Consider the following 22,204-nt stretch of genomic DNA (forward strand, 5'->3'; position numbering starts at 1 on the left):
GGGTGTGAGCCCTGGCTCAGCCACTGCAAGTGACACAGAGCCTTGCACAGAGAAGATGCTTGGTGAATGGGAACTCCTGGCCCGCCCAGAGGTGTCTCCTCTGCAGCTGAGGAGCCCATGCCCTTCACAGGGGCTGAGACCTTTCCTCCAGACATCCTGTGCAAGGAGCCCCAGAACATGAAGACGGAGTCCCACTCAACCCCACAACTACCTCTGCCCTCAGAGCAGCATTCAGGAGCTCTACTACCCCACAGGCCACCTTGACCCTGGGAAAGAGGTCAGCAGTGGGGCCAAGGAGCCAAACGCAAGGGGTTTAAGTCTGGCTAAGCTGACTGTGGATGTTTCAGATTGTGTTTCTTCCCTTCCTTTCTCTGGAGCTGCACTCTCCGCTCCCTTGCAGGCTCATCTCAGACCGCTTCTATCCAGTCTCATGCTACTTGTTGGAAGTAATGCTAGCAGTTGAGAATTCCCTCCTGGGTGGGATTGAAGTGCTGGGTTTCTGTGGGTATACTGTGCCAAGAGGGACCAAACAGCTTCCTTCCTGCAATCAGAGTTCCTCCAGAGGTCAACCCAGCCATTCTACTGCCTCCAGGCCAGCTGACATCTAATCCAGGCTTAGCTCCTCTCACCCTTGTAATAATAGTAACAATAATGAACACGTATTGAGCACTGACATGTGCCAGGTACGTGCGCAAACAAAGAATGTATACTCTAACAGCTTTATTTGCACTTGCCCTTTCAATCTTTACAATGGCTTTATGCAGCTGGTACTGTCACCTTCTCTTTACAGACAGGGAACCTGTGGTGCGGAACTTGTTCAAGGTCACAGACCAGCATGTGTTTGAGATTCAAACCCATGCAGTCTGGTTCCAGAGTCTGTCTCTTAACTAATGCACAGCATTACTTCTATTTAACATGGGATCGAGGTCTATCTCTTGCAGAAGCAGGGGCTGGACCAGGTGACCCCAGATGGTCTGTCTAGCCTAAGGAAGAATAAACTGAAGCCCATAGAGAGAATGTGATTTATTCAATGTCACAGTTTCTTAGGGTCCCAGGGGCCACAAAATATCCATTTCTAAGGCTTCACAACTATTCCACAATGACTGCTTTTTCCTATGGATGCCCGCCCCTGGCTGGGATGGTAGCTTCCTCTGCAAGACACCATTCTGTTCCTCCTCTCTGTACCAAACCCCAATTCTGTGGGACTCTTCATGAAGTCAGTCCTTGGTGATGTCTGACTGCCCCTCGCCCTGACCCAAGCCCAAGAGCCTGCCCACCTATTGTCACTCTCTCATGGAGTGTGGTACCCAGAGCTGACGGAAGCCAATGGGCTCTAAGTAATGTAGACATCAAGAAGCCCAGAGAGTCAGGGGTAAAGGCAGAGAGAAGTAGGGAGCATGTACTCAGAGGTAGAGCCCTGAAACCACAGTGAAGGCAGCCAAGAAGAGCAAGGACAGTCAGAAACTAGTAGAAAATCCAGGAGTCAGTGGGAGGGAAAGACACCTGTATCCTGACCCAGCTCTGCCACTAGATGTAAGACCCCAGGCCTTCTCCCCTCTAGTGGGTGAGAGCACATGCTGGGGCAGCAGGAGGCCAGCCTGGACCTTGGTGGAGGCCAGTTGGGCAGTTGGGCATTGCAATGTGGCAAGTGGCTTTGGCCAACCCCAGAGAAGACCTGGGTGGGGCTAGGAAGGACACCCACCAGACCCTGGTCCATCTGTCAGAGGACATGTGTCCAACAATCCCCAGCTCACATCCACAGCCCCACCCTACCAGGGTGAGGACTGCTGATGGAGAAGGGAGCCTTGGCCTCCTCACAAGCTGACGGTAGGGTGTTCCCAATGTAGGATCCACAGGTCACCACCACCTTCTCCCAACCTTCCCCACACACCCTGCCAACCACCCCAGGCTTTTCCTCAGCCATATATTACCACTAAAATTGCTATCCCACCTGCAAAATCCTGTCTTAGTCATTTCTGTATCTCTTTTCCTCTGTACCAACTCCCTTTCTATATCAGCCCTCCCTTGCCACATATTAAATGACAAAGTAAGTAAAGCGCCTGCCACTTAGCAGGTCAGTAAAGAAAGCTATTAGTGTTCATATAGTTAATAAGGTCCTGTTATAACTGATGTTATTTGTTTTCAAAACTGGAATGGGCTGAGAACTTGTGGGCAGGAGCCTCATCACCCAATGAGCTCTCCATCTCACCTCTGCAGACTAGGATGGGGAGGAGGCTGGCCCTTCCTCCACAACCAGCCCAATCCCTATGTCCAGGGATCAGCTGAAGCCATAAACACCTGCAGGAGGAGGAGGCTATTTGTGGATAAACTTGTGCCTGAAGCCTGAGAAGGCAGTGATTAGGCCTGACATCTGAGCTAGTACCACCATTGTCCCTGGAGGGCTCTGAGGCTCCTGGTGAAATCTTACCCAGGCTTCAAGGCAACTGGCCCAAGAAACTCCCTGGATTTCCCCCCGCCCCAAGTGGGTGTGCCCACTCCTGCCTCCAAGCCCTGGTCATGGGGTCTGCACCTTTCTCACAGTACTTGTCCAAAGTCACTGAGCTCTTGTCTGACTCCCTCAATCAAATGTGAGCTCCTGAGGGCAGACATGTCCCAGTCAGCTCTATACCCAAGTACCGTTCACTGGGCACCTCTTCCGTGCTCTCCTCCCAGGAGCAGCACTAAAAGGTAGTGTCTTCTTCCAATAAACATGTGAAAAGAACCTCAACATCACTAATCATTAGGGAAATGCAAATCAAAACCATGAGGCACCACTTCATGCCCACAAGGATGACTCTTTAAAAAAATGGAAAATAATAAGTGTTGACAAGGATGTGAAGAAATTGGAACCCTTCTGCATTGCTGGTAGAATGTAAAATGGTGCAGCCACTGTGGAAGACAGTGTGGCAGTTCCTCAAAAATTAAAGAATTAGCACATGATCCAGCAATTCCACCTCTAGGTATATACCCAAAAGAACTGAATGCAGAAACTCAGATACCTGTACACCTATGTTCATTGCAACAATATTCACAACAGCCAAAAGGTAGAAACACCCAAGTGTCCATCAACAGGAAAACAGATAAGCAAAATGTGGTATATCCTTACAACAGAGAGTACGATAAAGAATAGATATACGCTACAACACAGATAAACCTTGAAGATATTGTGCTAAGTGAAATAAGTCCAACACAAAAGGACAAATACTGCATAATTCTACTTCGATAAAGTACCTAGAATAGTCAAATTCATAAACAGAAAATCGAATAGAAGTTACCAGGCTGTTAACTGGTTTGGCTCAGTGGATTGAGCGTCAGCCTGCAGGCTGAACAGTCCAGGGTTTGATCCCAGTAGGGGGCATGCAGGAGGCAGCCGATCAAACATGTCTCATCACTGATGTTTCTCTCTCCCTCTCCCCTCCTCTCTGAAATCAATAAAAATATATTTTAAAAAGAGAGAAGAAGTTACCGGGCTGGAGGAGAAGGGAAGAGGGATTTAGTGTTTAATTGGGTGTGGAGTTTCTGTTGGGGAGCATGAAAGAGTTCTGGAGACAGATGGTGGTGATGGCAGCTCCACAATGTAAACGTATTTAATGCCACTGAACTTAAAAATGATTAAAATGGTGAAATTTATGTAACGTATATTTTCCCCACAATAAAATAAATAAATATACACCCCAAAAGGTAGTATCATTATCATCCCCATTTTACAAATGAGGAAACTGGTGCTGAGAACACCTTGCCCACGGTCACACAGGCTACTGGAGCAGAGAGCGAACTGGCAGCTCGGCTCACATCATCACGCCTCCAGAAGCACAAGTCTGGGTTCTAAGCCAGAAAGGAGAGCATGGAAGGAGCTGGAAACCGAAGGTGACCAAGCAAAGGGGAGGGAAGGATTCAAGGAACGTGGCGAGGGGGTGGGTAGGGGAGGAGCTCGGCTGAGGCTCCCTGGACCTGTGTCCTATCGTCACAATGACAAGAGCCCCAGTTGGGTCCAGTCCCTACTCTACCTCTCATTAGCCGTGTAACACATCCAAAATGAGGATTCCCTTCCCCTCTGGCAGTCCGTTATCACAGTGCTTTGTCCAGCTCTCCCAAAATCACCATGCAAAGTCCCGTCTCTGGGCCAATGCTCATTCCCTTCTGTCTGGGCACACACCTCCCTCCTCTACCAGCTCAAGTGCCACTTCCTTCCATTAAAATTCCCTTTGGTTTAATGGCTGTGTGCAATGTAAGTGTCATTAATTTACTTTCCAAAGATGTTTCTCCTGCCTCTCCCCTTAAACTATGAAATAGTTTAGACCACAGACCTCAGGCCAAGCCTGGTTCAGAGTGGTGGGCACGTGTTAAGAACTGACCGACTGCTAACAGGAATGGGCAGTCTAGGCCACAGGCACCTGGTCAAAGAAGAAAGCAAGGAGAAGAGAAGCAGAGAGACATACGGAGAGAGAAGAGAGGCAGAAAGATTTAAGAGCAACCGCCAGGAGGGCAAGAGGCATGGGGGGCAAAAAGGAATGCAGAGGAAGACAGAGCCAGCCACAGGCTCTTGCAAGCAGGAGGGAGAAAGCAAGACAGCAGGGCCAGGGCAGAGCTGTTGCAGAGGGAAAGGCAGAGTGTGAGGGCAGATGGAGGAGAGAAGTTTGCCCCATGCTCACCTCCCCACCCCTGCCCATGGGGCCAGAGGCCAAGGCCTGGCTGAAGGCAGTAAGAATGACCAGCGTGTGTCAGTGCCAGGGCAAGGGTTACACAGTGACAGGGCAAAAATGAAAGCAGCCGTGAAAAGGAGAGGGCTAGCAGCCCTGGCCTGGAAGCCAGTCCACCAGTGTGGGAGGCTGGGCTCGGAAATAACAGGCGTTAATCTCTCCTGCGGCTGTGCACGGCATCTGCATGTCTGCCTGGCCACTGACAGTGTGCTTCTCTGGGCGCCCAGGACCAGGGCTGAGAGCAGGCCTACTCCTGTCCTCAGAGTTGGCAGGTCTAGAACCTTCGTCTGAGCACCCTAGAGTCAGTTTGTCTTTCTGCTGAGCCTTCCTCCTGCTGCTTGTTCTCAGCTCCCACCCTGTGCCCCACTGGGCCGCCACCTGGAAAACCGCAGATGGCCTCTAGATGTGGGTGAGTGTAAAGACCAGGGCTCTCCGTTGGCCTGCGGACTGAAGGGTCCCAGGTTCGATTCTGGCCAAGGGCACATGCCCAGGTTGTGGGCTCAATCCCCAGTACGGGGCATGCAGGAGGCAGCCAATCAATGATTCTCTCTCATCATAGATGTTCTGTCGCTCTCCCTCTCCCTTCCTCTCTGAAACCAATAAAGAAATATAGTTTAAAAAAAAGAAAAATAAAGACCAGGGCTCTCAGGGGCTCGGGCACAGGAGGATCCCCGAAGGGAGATGAGAAGACGGAGGAGAGCAGCCTCAGGTAGATGTTTGAGTCAGCTTGGCAGCTTGGCCCTCTGCCTCTGCCTCCCTGGGGTCCATCCCACACACTGGGCCTGAGCTCAGAGCTATATATACCTCCCAGATGGACGGGAGCCCCTCCACCAACTCCCTGCGCAGTCCTTCCTTGGCCCAGACCTCATGATAGGTAAGAAGAGATGAGGATAAGCCCACGTCTGGACCCTAGCAGGATCTGTACTCACGTAGGACAGGTGCTGTGGGGGCTGGGTGAGTCAGCAACACTGCCAAGCAGCCTCTAGCCCGTGCCCAGAGCCTGACCCACCTGGGGCTGGGCTAAGCAGAAAGCTAAGCAGGGGTGAAGACAGGAGCAGGTGGGAGGCTTTGTACAGCTCACAAAGGCCACTCAGGGCAATAGGGGAGCACTATATGAGGAGGCAGGAGAACTGGGCTCTAGCCCCGGCTCTCTCGCTTACTACCTCAGAGACTCTGGGATAAACTCTGGCCTCTCTGAGCTTCCCTCTGCATCTACAAGCAAAGTTTATAATTCCTCCTTCCCTTGAAAACATCAAAGGGATAACTGATATTAGAGGCCACTGAGTGCTCCTGTCTTAGCATAATTAGGTGGCTCCTGGGCTCTCTCCTCCTCCCAGGTTAATCTCTGTGCCATCCCCCCACCCTGTGGCCTCCTGGTCTTTCTGCATAGGGGGCACCAACATGGCCAGGACAGTTTGCCAAACACCCTTTTCATCCTGCTCCACCGCCACCCCCCTTCTCAACAGCTCTCCTCCTGCCAAACAATTCTAACCCAAGGCCTGTCTGAAGTCCACAGACTTGACTTTACTAAACCCTGGCCCAGCCACCACCATCTGGAGACGGAATATAAAGTCTCTTAACCCAATTCTCTTACAGGTAAAGTGAGAATAGAAATATCTACCCATAAAAACTAAATAAAACTAAGATCCACCCAAATGTCCATCAACAGATGAATGGATAAACAAAATGTGGTCTGTCCATACAATGGAATGTTAGTAAGTAAAACAAGCCAGACACAAAAAGACAAATACTGTATGATTCCTCCTCTATGAGGTACCTAAAACAGTCATATCCACAGACAAAGAAAGCAGAGTGGTGGGGCTGCCAGGGCTGGGGAAAGGGCTGAGTGAGTAGTATTTAATGGGTACAGAGGCTCAGGGGAGATGATAATAAAGTTCTGGAGGTAGATGGTGGTGATGGTTGCACAACAATGGGGATGTACTTCATGCCACTGAACTGTACACTAATGGTTAAAAAGGCAAATATTATATACTTTTTGCCACACACACAAAGAAACAGCTCAGCACCCAGAGTCTGGTGCACCATAGCACTCAACTAAATAAATGTCTGCTGGTTCTGCCACATTCCATACCTCCATGGGCCTTCCCAGAGGCCTGAAAGCAACCTCAGCTCATTCCCTTTGCTAAATGCTTCTTGCACACTTGTTTGCCCAACAATTTGTCCCTTTAAAGCACAAAGACGTATCCTGCGAAGAGTCCCATGCACAAGTTATGGTTTTCCATCCAGGGACCCTGACAGCTCTCCAGTTAAACTACACGCCCCCCCCCCCCCGCCCCCCGCCCACCCCTTACCCCTTCTCACCTCAGCTCATGATCAATACCATCCCACTCTCCACCAAAGGAGTGGAAAGAGCCTATGGTCCCAGAGCCTCTGTTTCTCACCAGCTCCATGGGAGTGACCTATGGAAAGCACCCAATCCGACAACTGGCACCCAACAGGTGCTCCCTACATATCAGCGCTCACCTCTATGAAGCTTCCACAGGGGCCAAAAGTAAGAAGCAATAATCAAAAAAGGAAATGGTTAGAGTAGGAGTGGTACAGGGGGCTGACCCAGGGCATGGGAGCCCACAAAAGTAAGAGAGACTGTGGGAACCAAAGCATAGCCATGATGATGGGCTGGTAAGAAGAGATGAGTAGCCCTAGCTGGATTGGCTCAGTGGATAAAGCGTCGGCCTGCGGACTGAAGGGTCCCGGGTTCGATTCTGGTCAAGGGCACATGCCCAGGTTGTGGACTCTGTCCCTGGTGGGGGGCATGCAGGAGGCAGCCAATCAATGATTGTCTCTCATCATTGATGTTTCTATCTCTCTCTCTCCCTCTCCATTATTCTCTGAAATAAATAAAAATATATTAAAAAGAAGACATGAGCAGTTTACTGGTGACTGCGGAGCAGACCTAGAGTCTAGCTCAAAAGGAGCTTGCTTCCCAACAAGCAAAAGAAAGAGAAGACCTCAATTTGGCCTTGTAGGGAAGGTTAAAGCATAGAGTAGAAGGGGCTTGAGAGCTCCATGACTCCCTGGGCCAGTAAACAACCAGATTTGAGTTTAGTCAGTTGAATTAAGTTGAATAGTGTCCCCCCAAAATTCTTGTCCACTGAGAACCTCAGAATGTGACCTTATTAGGAAACAGGGTCTTCATAGATGTAATTAGTTAAGATGAAGTCATACTGGCTTAGGGTGGGCCCCGGTCCAAGGACTGGTGCCCTTATAAGAATATGAGAAGATACAGAGACAGACACAGAAGGAACACGGCCATGTGACAACCGAGTCAGAGGTGGGAGTGATGCAGCTAACAGCCACGGAACGGCAAGGACTGCCAGCAAGCACCAGAAGCCAGGAGAGAGGCATGGAGCACATTCTCCCTCAGACCCTCAAAAGGAACCTGCCCAAGGACACCTGGACTTCACACGTCTGGCCTCCTGAACTGTTGTTTGAAGCCACTCATTTGTGGTAATTTCTTACAGCACCCCTAGGAGACAACACAGCAGCCCCACGGGGGATCTGCGCTGAGAAGGAAGAACCTGCGTGGAAGCCCCCAGGGTGGGCTCCTGGACTAGAGCCAGCTTGTAGGAAGCCAGGGTGGAGCCCTCTGTTCTCAGGGGCTTTGGCCAGTTCCGGGGACCCTCTCAGCTCCAGTGCTTCAAGCTGAGGGTCCAGGGGGCTTTCCAATGGGAATGAAAGCCTGACTTGGGCCTTCCAACAGCTGCTCAGTTGTTGTCTTACTTTCCCAGATACCCTTTCTCCCATCCAAAATCAATCCCACGTGGCTGCTGGACAGAATTTCTATACCTGTACATTCCGCATCCTCAGGCGCTCAGGAAGACCGAGCCTTCCTAGATGCCTTCCAGCGGAAGGGACCTTTCCTGAGGAAGGTCTGCAGCGCTCTGCTGGATTCCCTCCTGACCCACTCCGCCTGCCTGGTCGTCAGCTACATGTGTGGCCACGCCTCACCCACCATATTGAGAGCAGGGACTAGATCTGCCCACCACACCTGGAACACAGAAGGCTCATGAAGGAGGGAATGAGTCCCAGAACCACCTCCATGACCACCCTTCACAGCCAAGGTGGGGAGCTGGGAGATCAGGCATTTGCCTGAGGGATGGCTTGTGGGATGTTTCCAGTATTTTACTCCTTTCCCAAGTCTCCCACTACCCCAGCTCCTCACACACTCAAAGGCTTCTCCTCAGATGCCCTCCCATCCCTTGAGAACCCAGCTCAGAAGAAAGCAGTGTCCACCTGTTAGAAGCACCAAGAGATCATCCCCCTCCCTCATTGGAGGGGACCCCAAGGTTGCTGCGCCTCACCCCTTGCCTAGATTCTATCTCCAGAGCTGGACCATGAGGCCAGGGGCCTGCTGCCCCACCCCACAGGGTCCTTACCGTACATCTTGCCCTCATCCGACAGAATGATCTTGCGCCGGCCACAGGGTGGGTAGATGGCCAGGGCCTCCTGGAAGCTCTGCTCAATGTCCGGGCTCCAAACACCCTCCGCATCATTGTCGATGGGCTTGTCCAATGCCTGACTGCCCCCAGAGACGTTGCTCCCCTCAGGGGAGTTAGGAGAGCTCCACTCGTTGGAGGTAATGGTGCCGGCCTTGCCCTCCAAGGCTCCGCTTGGAGGAGCGCCTGTTGGACCTGTTTGGGCAGAAACCACAGTATTGGTGGAAGAACTAGGTGGACCATGGGACATGGGTAACCAGGGAGTGCCAGGCCCACGACCAGCTGCTCTTCCTTGACAGGCCACTCACCACACAGGAACTTGGAGGGAAAGGGCCAGGGATTCTAGGAGACAAAGAGTAAAATGCAAGGTCTAGGATGATCAGAGGCCTAGGATAAGGCAGGTCACCTCCCCTCTGTAGACCTCAGCTTCCTACCTGTCAAATGAGCACAATGACCTGGGCAATCTCTAATCGCAGCTCCAAGAACCCAGACAGGGCTGGGAAGTAGGAGACAAGGATGGTCTGGCATTAAATCAATTATGGACAAAAAGGATGAAAAACATTGTGTGCTGCCCCGCCTGTGTGGCTCAGTGGTTGAATGCTGACCTATGAACCAGGAGGTTACAATTTGATTCCTGGTGAAGGTAAATGCCTGGGTTGCGGGCTTGATTCCCGGTGCAGGAGGCAACCAATCAATGATTTTCTCTCATCATTGATGTTTCTATCTCTCTCTCCCTCTTCCTTTCTCTCTAAAATCAATAAAAATATATTTAAAAACAAAACAAACACTGTGTGCTGCTGGCAGGAATATCAAATGATACAGCCTGTGGGAGACAATATGGAGGGTCCTCAAAAAATTAAAACTAGAACTATCATGTGATCCAGCAATCCCTCTTCTAGGTATATATATCTGAAAGAACTGAAAGCAGGGTCCTGAAGAGATATCTGTACACTCATGTTTATAGCAGCATTATTCACAATACCCAAGAGGTGGAGCAACCCAAGTATCCACAGATGGATAATGGATGAACAAAATGTGATATAGACATACAATGAAATATTACTCAGCCTTAAAAAAGAAGAAAATTCTGTCACATGCCACAACATGGATGAGCCTTGAGGACATCATGCTAAGTGAAATAAGTCAGCCACAAAAAGACAAATACTTGTCCACTTATATGGAGTATCTAGAGCAGTCAAATCCATAGAGACAGAAAGTAGCATAGTGGTTGCCAGAGGCTGGGGAGAGGAGGAAAGGAGAGTTGGTGTTCATGAGTATAGAGTTTCAGTTTTACAAGAAAAAATGTTCTGGAGATCTGCTGCACAACAATGTGAATATACATTTAACACCACTGAGCTATAGACTTAAAAATGGTTAATATGATAAACGTTATGTGTTTCACCACAATTAAAACTTTAAATTTAATTTAAAAAGTATGTAAAGTAAAATGCAGTTCACCATTCTCTATGACATCCAGCTTTGTCTGTTTTTATTTTTTATTTTCGGTTAATCCCCACCAGAGGATTTTTTCCCCCCATTGATTTTTAGAGAAAATGGAAGGGAGGGAGGGAGAGAGGAGGATAGAGAAACATTGATATGAGAAAGACACATCAACTGGTTGCCTCCTGCACGTGCCCCGACAGGGCCGGAGGATCGAACCTGCAACCCAGGTACATGCCTTTGCCTGGGAATCAAACCCTCAACCCTTCAGTGCATGAGTTAACACTCTAACCACTTACCCACACCAGCCAAGCCTGGCTGTTTTTAAAGAAAGCTTTTGGCCCTGGTGGATTCTCACATGTTGGGGCTCTGGCAAGTTAACTTGCTGGTGTCTCCAGAAGCTGACAACACATCCCTGCCCTTGCCATCAGCATAAGACAAATTCAGTGACCTTGGCACCAACTGTCCAAGCTATAAGTTTCTGGACACAGTTCTCAGGGATTTGGGAAGGAGCAGGACATACTAGTAATCATAAGGCAGTTTTTAGATTATGAATACCAGGTGGGTACCATTTACCTCCCATGACCCTCCCTGAGCCCCCAGCCACTGAGCACATCTGCAAAGGAGGGTCTCTCCCCATCACACAGATCACCCCTTTCTCCCTCCCCTGTTAGCCATGAGGACCAGTGTAGCCCAGCAGCCCGAACCCAGGGGTAGGAGTCTGAAGACCTGAGTTCCAACCCACTTCCATCCAGGATCCTCACAGATAAGACCTTCCCAGAGCATCCCTCATGCTTGAAGTCTCTCACCCCCAACCCAGACATGTTAGCCCAGTGGTTCTCAACCTTCCTAATGCCGCAACCCTTTAATACAGTTCCTCATGTTGTGGTGACCCCCAAACATAAAATTATTTTCCTTGCTACTTCATAACTAATTTTGCTACTGTTATGAATCGTAACGTAAATATCTGATATGCAGGATGTATTTTCATTGTTACAAATTGAACATAAAGCATGGTGATTAATCACAAAAACAATATGTAATTATATATGTGTTTTCCGATGGTCTTAGGCGATCCCTGTGAAAGATCCCACAGGTTGAGAACCGCTGTATTAGCCAAACATTTCTTCACAGAGAGGTGGGTATGAGGGTCAGTGTGGTCACCATCCAGTGAAGGAAAGGGAGGAGCACAATGTGTGTGTGTGGGGGGGGGGGAGGGGGGCGGTTACTGGGGGGCATACCCTGGGAGAGAGTAGAGGTTCCAAGGAACTTAGACTGCTGGCCCAGTCCTGAAGTTAGAAAGAGGTTAAACCATTGAAATTAAAACAGGAACCCATGGGGAAACCTAACCCAATCCGTTCAACTTGCAGATGAGGACACTAAGGCCCAGAAATGCCTAAAGACTTGCCCAAGGTTATATAACAAGTCAACAGATCAGCTGGGTCTTGATCTCTGCCCTCACATCCCAGGCCTTTTAGCATAATTAAAGTTGGCTTTCTCTCTGTGGCTGTTAAAATCATTTTCCTCAAAGTGTGTCCAAGAGGGTCACCTGATCTGAAAAAAACTAGCTTATTCTCCACCTGAAATTCTTGTCTTGATGCTATCATGAACCCTGAACTCTTTTTCTATACCTTCCAAAACAAAGTTCTTAAAAGAGATGGAACTTAGAAATGACAAATATAACAACTACTTTTTTATTTATATTTTAACAACAGCCATTTTATTTATTTATTTTTTACTTTTAAAAATATATTTTTATTATTGATTTCAGAAAGGAAGGGAGAGGGAGAGAGAGATAGAAACATCAATGATTATAGAGAATCAGTGATCAGCTGCCTCCTCTTTCACGTCCGCCCCAACCAGGGACAGAAACCAGGGCATGTGCCCCAACCGGGAATTGAACTGTGACCTCTTGGTCGATAGGTTAATGCTCAACCACTGAGTCACACAAGCTGGGCAACAGTACACTTTTAAATACATGGCTAACTTCAGAAGAAAGTAAACCCCAGAAGCCCAAAATGAAAAAATGCTAAACTACAGAAATAAGCAGATGAGCTATTACTATAATAGCTCTAGGAGGCAGGGCATGAAGCTAATCTTAGTAATAAGACCACTAATGGTTACTCAGAGATGAGACCTTAGACCTGAGAGATACAGGGAGGTTGGAACTGGGAACTATACCTCCATCTTCACAGAAAAGATAGAATCCCAACAAAATATTACAGGGAAGGTTATCTTGGCCTCAGCTCTAGGTATAAAAAACAAAGGTCATGCCTAAGAATTTGTAACAAAAGGCCTACCAGTAAGTGGATTTGAGATTTAAATTTTATATCACTCAGGAACTTCTAGCCAATTCACAAAATAAACAGTGGTGTCAAGCTGAAAAATCTCTGAAAAGACAATTTTAACCCAGACTGGGGAGAATTACCAAAGGTAATGCTTTGCTAACGAGGGTCTCAAAATCCATAACTACAACATATAAGAAGAAATAATCTACCAGGATCAAAATTAGATCCCCAAGGACTACAGATAATTAAAATATCAGATTAAATATTATTCTATTAATTGTGTTTAAAATACTTATTGACTTAAAGAATTGGAAACATAAGAAAGAATTAGACACTATCAAAAAATGCAAAGTAGACTGGAAAAAGGACAAAATAAAACATTTAGAAATAAATATTTTAGTCACTAAAATTAAAAACTCAATGACTGAGGTTAACAGCAAATTAGATACAGCTACAGAAAAAATTAACAACCTGAAAGATAGATCTGAGGACATTATTCAGAGATATATTATTTGTAAATGACAGGAAATTGTCCAGAATTAATGAAATACATGAATTCTCCAATCCAGGAACCATACTGAATCCTAACCAGAATTAATTCAAATAAAATAAAGACATATTACAGGTACACTTTAGAAAAACAAAAACAAAGAGTAGATCTTAAAATCATGAAGAGTGAAAAAGGACAGAGTACCTACAAAGAAAGGACTACTATATATATGTATTTAATATTTATTTATTAAGTTAATTGGGGTGACAGGGACTATTATATTGTGTACATTGATCATGAATGTCTCAACAGTACACTAGAAGGCCCAAAATAACATTTCCAAATTGTTGAGAAAAAAATAACTGTCAACCTAGAATTTTTTCTTTTTATTAAATTTATTGGGGTGACGTTGGTAGTAACATTATATAAGTTTCACATGTACAATTCTATAATATATCAATTTCCTTCCATCATAATATATTTGACCCCCTTCCCCCTCTGGTAAATGCCATACTGTTGTCCATGTCAATAGTTGTTTTGTTTTGTTTGTCAGTTGCTTTCTGTTTTATATCCCACATGAGTGACATCATATGTCAACCTAGAATTAAAAACCCAACCAAAATATTGCTCAAATGTGAACATTCAAGGTTTTTTCAGATAAAGGGGGGGAGAATTTAGTACTAACAAACCCTTACTGGACAAACAAAAAACAAAAAACAGTAAAGGAGGTCTTTAAAAAAAAAGAAATTGATATAAAAAAAGGCATTATACATGGAAGAGTGGTGAGCAAAGTAGCTGGTAAAAATAAGAGTGAATCTAAACAATATTAACTGTATAAAATAGTAACAACAATAATGACCACTAAGTCTGGCCATACAACACACACACACACACACACACACACACACACACACACACATACTCACACACATGCACAGAAAAACCATGTTTCTAAACCATAAATTCAGAAGCTGCATTTGGTAAAATCTGATACAGTTCAAGACCCATCTATAATAATAAAAGCATAATATGCTAATTAGGCTGGATGTCCTTCCTGACGACCTTCTGGACAAAGCCGAGGCTGCGAGGGAAGCCCGGGTCCTGGGTGCCAGAGGGAAACCTGTGTTGGCAGCCGGGGGAAGGAAGGCCTACTCTTGCACGAATTTCGTGCATTGGTCCTCTAGTTTACAATAAAATCTCTTAGCAAACTACTAGAAACAAAAGGAACTTCTTTAACTCACCAAAACATATCTTCACAAAATCTACTGTGATATTATAATTTATAATAAGAACTATATATTTGGTCTTTGTCCAGCTTTCTGGCAAAGAGCTCCCACAACACTTGGAATTTCCTAAGTGATGAAAGTGATGGAGGAGTCTTGCTATGTGAATGAGGTGACTTTTGGAAAGCACCTGTGGATGGGCGCTGGTCGTCAGGAGAACCAACCATGTGACTAGAGGGTTAAAACTTTCAGTGTCCCCTCACCCTCACCTCTGGAGAGGAGAGAGAAACTAAAGGTTCCCCAATTGCCTATGGCCAATGTATGGTCAAGGATTTAACCAATCATGCCTAGGTAATGAAGCCTCCAGAAACCCCAAAAGGACAACCAGTGGGAGGGCGCGGGCAGCAAGTGAGATGAAGCACTGAGGCTTCCTCCCCTTTGCCCTCCTCAGCCTGCTGGTGCTCACCTATGGGGAGGTCAAAAAAGAAAGACAATCAAATTATTAAAACTACTAAGAGGAAAAAACAACAACTTCTAAGGGGATTCAGCAAGCAAACTCAATTACATTCTTTTATTTTTAATCCACACCTAAGGATATGTTTATTGATTTTAGAGAGAGGAAGGGGGGTAGAGAGAAAAACACTTATGTAAGAAACAATCAATTGGTTGCTTCTAGTTTGCAGGGATTGAACCCACAACCTAAGTATGTGCCCTGACTGGGAATTGAACCTGCAACTTTTTGATGTATGGGACGATGCTCCAACCACTGAGTCACCCAGCCAGGGCTCAATTACATTCTTTTATAGTATACCAGAAATAAGGTATTGGACAATATAATATTTTAAAATATTCCATTTTGAAAGCAAAATCATAGCTTATCTAGTGCTAATCTAAGAGCAGATGAGACCTTTATAGAGAAAATCGTAACTATTTGAAAGACAAAACACCTAAGTAAATGAAGAGGAAATGGTATGTTCATGATTGGGAAAATGTAAAGATGTTCAATCTTTACAAATAAATCATAAATTCAATTCAGTTTTTATGAAAATCCCACAAGATTTCACAAAACTTAAGCTGATTCTCAAAATATGTGGAAAACCCAAGCCCATTCTCCAGTTGTCTAACTCATTGTCTCCCCTCCCCTCCCCTCCCCTCCCCTCCCCTCCCCTCCCCTCCCCTCCCCTCCCCTCCCCTCCCCTTTCCTTTCTTTGGCTTCACATTTGCCAGACCCATTCTATAAATATTTCATCAGGGTTCTGACCTCACCTCTTTGTTTTAAACCCTATACATACTCCATGGGAGGTCACATGGCTTTACAAACCCACTACATGTTTTTGATTCCCAAACCTGTTATGTCTTTCCTGAGTTTAGGCCTTATTAGCAAATGCCTACCAGGCAGCTCAAATCAGACATCCCCAAAGTTCCTCAAACTCAACATGTCCAAAATCAAATTTGTAGCTTGCCATGAGTCCTGTTCCTCCTCCTCTCCCAGGCAATGACACCACCACCATCCAGAGACCAAAAACTTAGGAGTGTACTTTGACTTTTTCCTCTTATCTCCCATAAACAATGACCACGACCTGTCTTTCTTTCTCCTAAATGTCTTATTGAACCCACTTCTCTTTCTATCTCAGAGTCTTAATCCAAAGCTTCCACCAATGCTTACCTGGATAACTATGTCCACTCCACCCAGTCTCTATGATCTCTTCACTGCAACTGGAATGATTTTTTCTCTCTTTTTTTTAAAAAAAGAAAGAAATGTTTTTATTGATTTTAGAGAGACGGGAAGGGAGAGGAAAAGAAACAAACATTGATGTGCAGAGTAACATCCATTGGCTGCCTCCTGCACGCCCCCCACTTAGGATGGAGTCCGAAACCTAGGCATGTGCCCTGACTGGGAAATGAACTGGCAACCCTTTGGTACATGGGACAATGCCCAATCAACTGAGCCACACTGGCCAGAGCTGGAATGATTTTCCTACAATACAAATCTGATCGTGTGATTTCCTCTACTGTTTAAAATCTTTCAATAGCTTCCCCTGATGTCAGATAAAATGATCTCCTCCGTAATGGGACTTCAGAAAGCCCTTCCTCAACAGATTTCCTGCTCTTCGGCCATACCTTCCATCCATCTGCAACGTGCTCTTGACTTCCTTCTTTGCACCCATCCCCAACCTCCAAACTCAATTCTCTAAATGATACCCTCAACATGCTAAGCTCTTTCTCCACACCTGGAAGTGCTACCTGTAACTTTTCTCCCCATCCCCCTTCTTTCACTTGATTCAGGCCTGGCCAAAATGTCACTTCCTCTGGGGAAATGAGCCTGGATTATGCCCCCTCTTATGTGCTCCAACAGAGCCCTGTGCTTCTGGCATCCTAGCCGTCATCCCAAGAAAGATTGGTCTCCTTCACCACACTTCAGGCACCACAGGGAAAGGGATGGTTTTCTTTTTCCTAGTAAGTCCAAGCACATCGAACAATGCTAGAGAACAAAAGGATAAACAGATGAATGGATATCTCCTAAGTGTTCTCTGTGAAATAATGATTTCTCTGTGGGGAGGAAGAACTGTTTGTTCTGTGTTTAGTGTCAGAAAATAAAAGAAAATCTCCATAAATGTCTGGACATCGGCATACCAGTGGGAGAGCTTGAGTTGCTGTAAATCCCGGGGGGATTTACTTTGGAGGCTTGTAAAATTAAAGTGTGATGTCTGGGAATCAAGAGACTGGTTTTGGTTGCAGTTCTACAAGCACTGTGTGACCATGATCAATCCCTCCATTTCTCTGAGCCTCAGTTTGCTCATTTATAAAACTAAGATGAGGGTTTTCTCCCACTGTAATCAAAGGTTCCTTCTGTCCTAGCAGTGTCTGTGGCTCACACTCTTGCCGAGACCCCCTCCATGTCCTCAGGGAGCTTGTCTATCCGCTGCTGGACATATCCTGCAGACTTTCACCTGTGGCTTTGCTCAGAGAAGGCTGAGGAACTGATCTGCCATGGAGAGATGCTCCATATGATGGTCAATAAGATGATATGTTAACCTGTTTGGAGCCTGACACAGTCAGTACTCAATTAGAGCTATACTGTCACCATCACCACCCTCACAATCATTACTAAGCTATAAATAAATGCCTCAACTAGAAGATCTAAAGCTCTAAATGGACCTGATAGGTACATATATCTTAAGCCCTAATACCCAATATTAATTGATGTTAATTAATTACTATTAACATCTAAAGCTTCACATGTCCTGGTTTTAGCCTAGATCTTCTGTTGGGACCTGACACTAAACAGATGGAGAGTCCAGACCAGGTGGAGCATGCTGTGGAGGCCAGAAAGTTAGGAGATCTGCGTGAGCCCCACTAAGAGCCAGAGGCTATGGTCTCCAGGCCTGTCCTTCACTCAAGCTGTGCTGGACCAGCAGATGAAATGAACATCCTGGGTTCCTGCAGAAGTTGAGCACAGGGCAGCCCAGCAGAACATCAGACCTGTGGAGAACCAGACTTGAGCCAGACGCTGCCCCATGAGGGAGGTTTCCTGAGGACCTGAACTCCGTGTCCCCAAGGTTGGGTCTGTCCCAGCAAAAGCAGGGCAGCGGGTCACCCAAGGCCCTGGGCCACGGGATTCATTACCGAAATGGAGTTGCTCCCAGCCCTGTGTGGCCTGCTCCCATCTCCTGGTCTAGACTCTCCCACCCTTATCGCCCACAGCCAGGCCTGGCAGCTAGCTAGTTCCCTCATTAGGCAAACCTCCCATATAGCCTCTGTCCCTCAGCTAGGAGAATGGGGGGTAAGCCAATATCAGTCCAGAAAAGGATCCTCACTCCTCTCCTCCTTCCCCAAGTGTTCCACAGTGACCCTTGGGGCCTGCCAGACAGAGCTGGAGGGGGGGCTGGGGTGGGGAACAGATGGCATCATTAAGCCCGGGCCATGTGCCATGACCAGAGGAATAAAAATAATCCCTGACTTGGCTCCCAGGGCCTGGCCACCACCCCACCCTGTTCTGCCCACTACCCCACCCAAAAGGCTACCAGAAGGCCACCCAATGCAAACCCCAGGCCCAAACAATACTCAGCTCCATCCTAGGGGCCACAGACGCTGGTTACTCGGGAATTTTCAGAAGATTCATGAACTTATAGGCTTTTATAACAATCTTTCTAATAATGAGAACAACAATTTCCTCAAAACCCTTTTCAGGGCAGGAAGGGAAAATGGAGAAATTGAGGCTCAATGATAGCAAATAATTTGCCTGAAGAAACTGGCGAAACGAGACCTCAGACCCTGAAGTCCTGTCCCCTGGCTGTGTCCTTAAGACACCCACCTGCTGCTCTCAAAGCCCACCCCCTCCTTCGGGAGCCTTACTCAGCCATGGTGATCTCTAGGCCCCACCTAACTCCCACCAGCCTCTAGAGCTTCCAACACTCAACTCAACACATGACACTGGTCTGAAAAAGTGACTGCACCTTGCTCACCTGTTTCCCCATTGGACTGTGAGCTCCTTGAGAACATAATCATTTCTCATTGATTAGCACCTCCCACCACTCCTGCCTCAGTGTTGAGAATTTAGGTAGTAGATGTCATCCTTAAGAAATTGATTCTTCCACTGATCCCCTTTCCTTGGTCAGGAACAAATCTACTATTAATTTCCTCTAATTATAATGTTTCTAACTCCTTGGGGATCAACACATATCCTCCTATATAATAAAAGCATAGTATGCAAATTGTCCCCTCCACCAGGAGTTGGTCTGGGAGTTCAACCAGGGGGCGGGGCCAGCCGGAAGGGAGGGAGGCTCCAGCCAGCAGCTAGCAGCCGCTAGGGACCCTATCAGTGCATGAATTTCATGCACTGAGCCTCTAGTAACATTATAACCTTTTCCCTATGCTCCCTCAACCCAAATTGGAAGTGATAGACAGTGAAACTCAGAAAGTTTGTAAGACTGTCCTAGTGTCATCTAGAAAGTTAGAAAGAGACAATTAGGAGAGGGCCTGAGTCTCCCTCCCTATTATGAAGATAAAAATGGTTCTCAAAAAAAAAAAAAATGGTTCTCTATGCTCCTCTTCTCCTCACTGATTCCAAGAGCTCTGGGATCTAGGGGAAAGATTCCAGCCACATCAGGATTCTCATGAACTGTGGGCTCTGAGATCCTGCCCACTGATACCTCAGCTTTCAGTCTGCTGCTTCTCTCCTGGGCCCTTTGAAAGAGCTACCTCCTTCACCTCAGTGGCTCTTATAACTGAGAAGCTGGATGGAAAAAGAGAAGTTGAAGTTTCCTTCCAGGAGACCCATTCTAATCTTCGAGATACATTTGTCCCAGAGGTATAAAGATGCAGAAGGTGGGGTGGTGGCTAAAGTAATTCAGAGTAGGAGCAGGCCCCTCTATCTCAATCCCAGACCAGGAATCCTCCTTCAGGATGGTGGACTTATCTAAAAGGCTTGGTTACCAAGGCCAGGAGTCATGTGTCTGAATCCTAGGTGCTTTGCCCAATCTAATACAGCTGTGGCTATGGAGCATCTACACCAAATGGAATGTTAGTCCTCCCTATCCAATTCATTTCAGAGCAGAGACCAAAACTGTTCCTCACATTATTATCCTGACTATTCCCAATCGGACTAGACTCTGGAGATTGGGCCAACTGAAGCAGAAGTGCAAGCTCTCCGATTGTGGGGTGATCTCTGAGCTTTCACTGCTCTGACCTCACTTCTTAAGTAAGAACAAGAGGGGATATCGGGAACAGGAAACACCAGCCTTCTTCCAGACTCATTCCCAGTCCTCCTCCAGCCCCCTTGGTCTCCTCACCACCTCTTAAACCCGAGTTTAGCCGCACTGCTTTCCTGCTTAGGGTGAGCCTCTGTACTTATGTAATTCCTGACACCAGTCCATCAGTAAACATCTACTGAAGGTAGGGGAATAGGAAAACGCTGGTAGAAAGGTACAGACTTTCAGCTACAAGATGAGTAAGTTCTGAGAATGTAAGACATGGTACTACAGCTAATAACACTGTATTGTATAACTGAAATTTGCTAAGAAAATAGAACTTGAATGTTCTCACCAAAACCAAAAATAATTATAAATATTATATATCTGAGGTGACAGATAGGTTAATTAGATGAGGGTAATTCCTTTAATAATGTATACATTTATCAAATACTAGATATACACTTTAAATATCTTATTATTTTATGTCAAGTACTAGAGGCCCGGTGCACAAAAATTTGTGCACTGGGGGGGTGGGGTGCCTTAGCCCGGCCTTTGCCCTCTTGCAGTCTGGGACCCCTCGGAGGATGTCCACCTGCTGGCTTAGGCCCGCTCCCCGGGGGATCGGGCCCAAGCTGGCAGTCAGACATCCCTCTGGCAGCCCGGCAGCCCTCGGGGGATGTCCACTTGCCAGCGGGGAGCAGACCTAAGCTGCAGTCGGACATCCTTAGTGCTGCTGAGGAGGCGGGAGAGGCTCCCACCACCACCGCTGTACTGGCAGCCGTCAGCCTGGCTTGTGGCTGAGCAAAGCTCCCCCTTTGGGAGCGCACTGACCACCAGGGGGCAGCTCCTGCATTGAGCATCTGCCCCCTGGTGGTCAGTGTGTGTCATAGTGACCAGTCATTCCCAGTCGTTCTGCTGTTACGGTCAGTTTGCATATTACCCTTTTATTATATAGGATAGAGGCCTGGTGCACGGGTGGGGGCCAGCTGGTTTGCCCTGAAGGGTGTCCCGGATCAGGGTCGGGGTCCTGCTGGGGTGCCTGGCCAGCCTGGGTGAGGGGCTGATGGCTGTTTGCAGGCTGGTCAAGCCCTGCCCCCAGTGGGGACCCTCACCCCATGGAGGTTTGGCTAGCCTGGGTGAGGGGCTGATGGCTGTTTTCAGGCTGGCCACACCCCCTTTAGGATGGTGGGTCCCCACTGGGGTGCCTGGCCAGTCTGGGTGAGGGGCTGAGAGCCGTTTTCAGGCTGGCCAAGCCTCCCCAGCGATGGAAGCTCCCAGCCTGTCCTTTTTTTCTTTTTTTATTCTGGGATTTATTTACTTTCTATAATTGAAACTTTGTAGCCTTGAGAGGAGCTCAGAGCTGGCCAGGGCGGGCGGGAGGGAAGCTTGGCTTCCTCTATTGCCAGGGGCAACCCACTCCTGCTTACTCCAGCTCTGTGGCCATGGCCTGCTGAAAGCAGGTATCTGGGGTTTATTTGCCTTCTATAATTGAAACTTTGTTGCTTTGAGTGGAGCTCAGAGCCTGCCGCGGCAGCGGGAAGCTTGGCTTCCTTCATCTTTGGGGCAACCAAGCCTCCTGCTTGCTCCAGCTCCATGGCTGCTGGCCGCCATCTTCGTTGGATTAATTTGCATAGAGTCGCTCTGACTGGCTGGTGGGTGAGGCTTAAGGCAGAGGGAAGGTATGGTCAATTTGCATGTTTGTCTTTTATTAGTGTAGACACCCCAGTAAGCTGAAATTTTGCAAACAAAAATTTTTTTTTAAGAAAACCATCTCTTGAGTACCTATTCCTAAACTAACCTCTGAAGAAATGGGTTCAGGCCCTTAGGGGCTTAGACCCAGGGATGAGGAACCTTTTTCTGCCAAAGGCCATTTGAATATTTTTAACATCATTCACAGGCCATACAAAATTATC

The 22,204-nt window shown here is 47.1% G+C and overlaps 1 protein-coding gene across 7 annotated transcripts in view; it reads right to left on the reverse strand.

Moving 5' to 3' along the window:
• Positions 1-22,204, reverse strand: part of TEAD4 (TEA domain transcription factor 4) — a 74,780-nt gene that overhangs the window by 34,344 nt on the left and 18,232 nt on the right. For 4 of the 7 annotated variants that reach the window (XM_059683864.1, XM_059683868.1, XM_059683865.1 and 1 more), the window contains exons 3-4: positions 16,265-16,333; positions 9,098-9,352 (exon numbers count right to left, since the gene is read on the reverse strand). In XM_059683864.1, the coding sequence (XP_059539847.1) occupies positions 9,098-9,352; positions 16,265-16,333 (324 nt within the window). The remainder of the gene's footprint in view (positions 1-9,097; positions 9,353-16,264; positions 16,334-22,204) is intronic. The other 3 variants (XM_059683869.1, XM_059683867.1, XM_059683866.1) reach the window with 1 other exon arrangement.

Source organism: Myotis daubentonii, chromosome 2, assembly GCF_963259705.1.
Source record: "Myotis daubentonii chromosome 2, mMyoDau2.1, whole genome shotgun sequence".
Lineage (NCBI taxonomy): Eukaryota > Metazoa > Chordata > Mammalia > Chiroptera > Vespertilionidae > Myotis > Myotis daubentonii.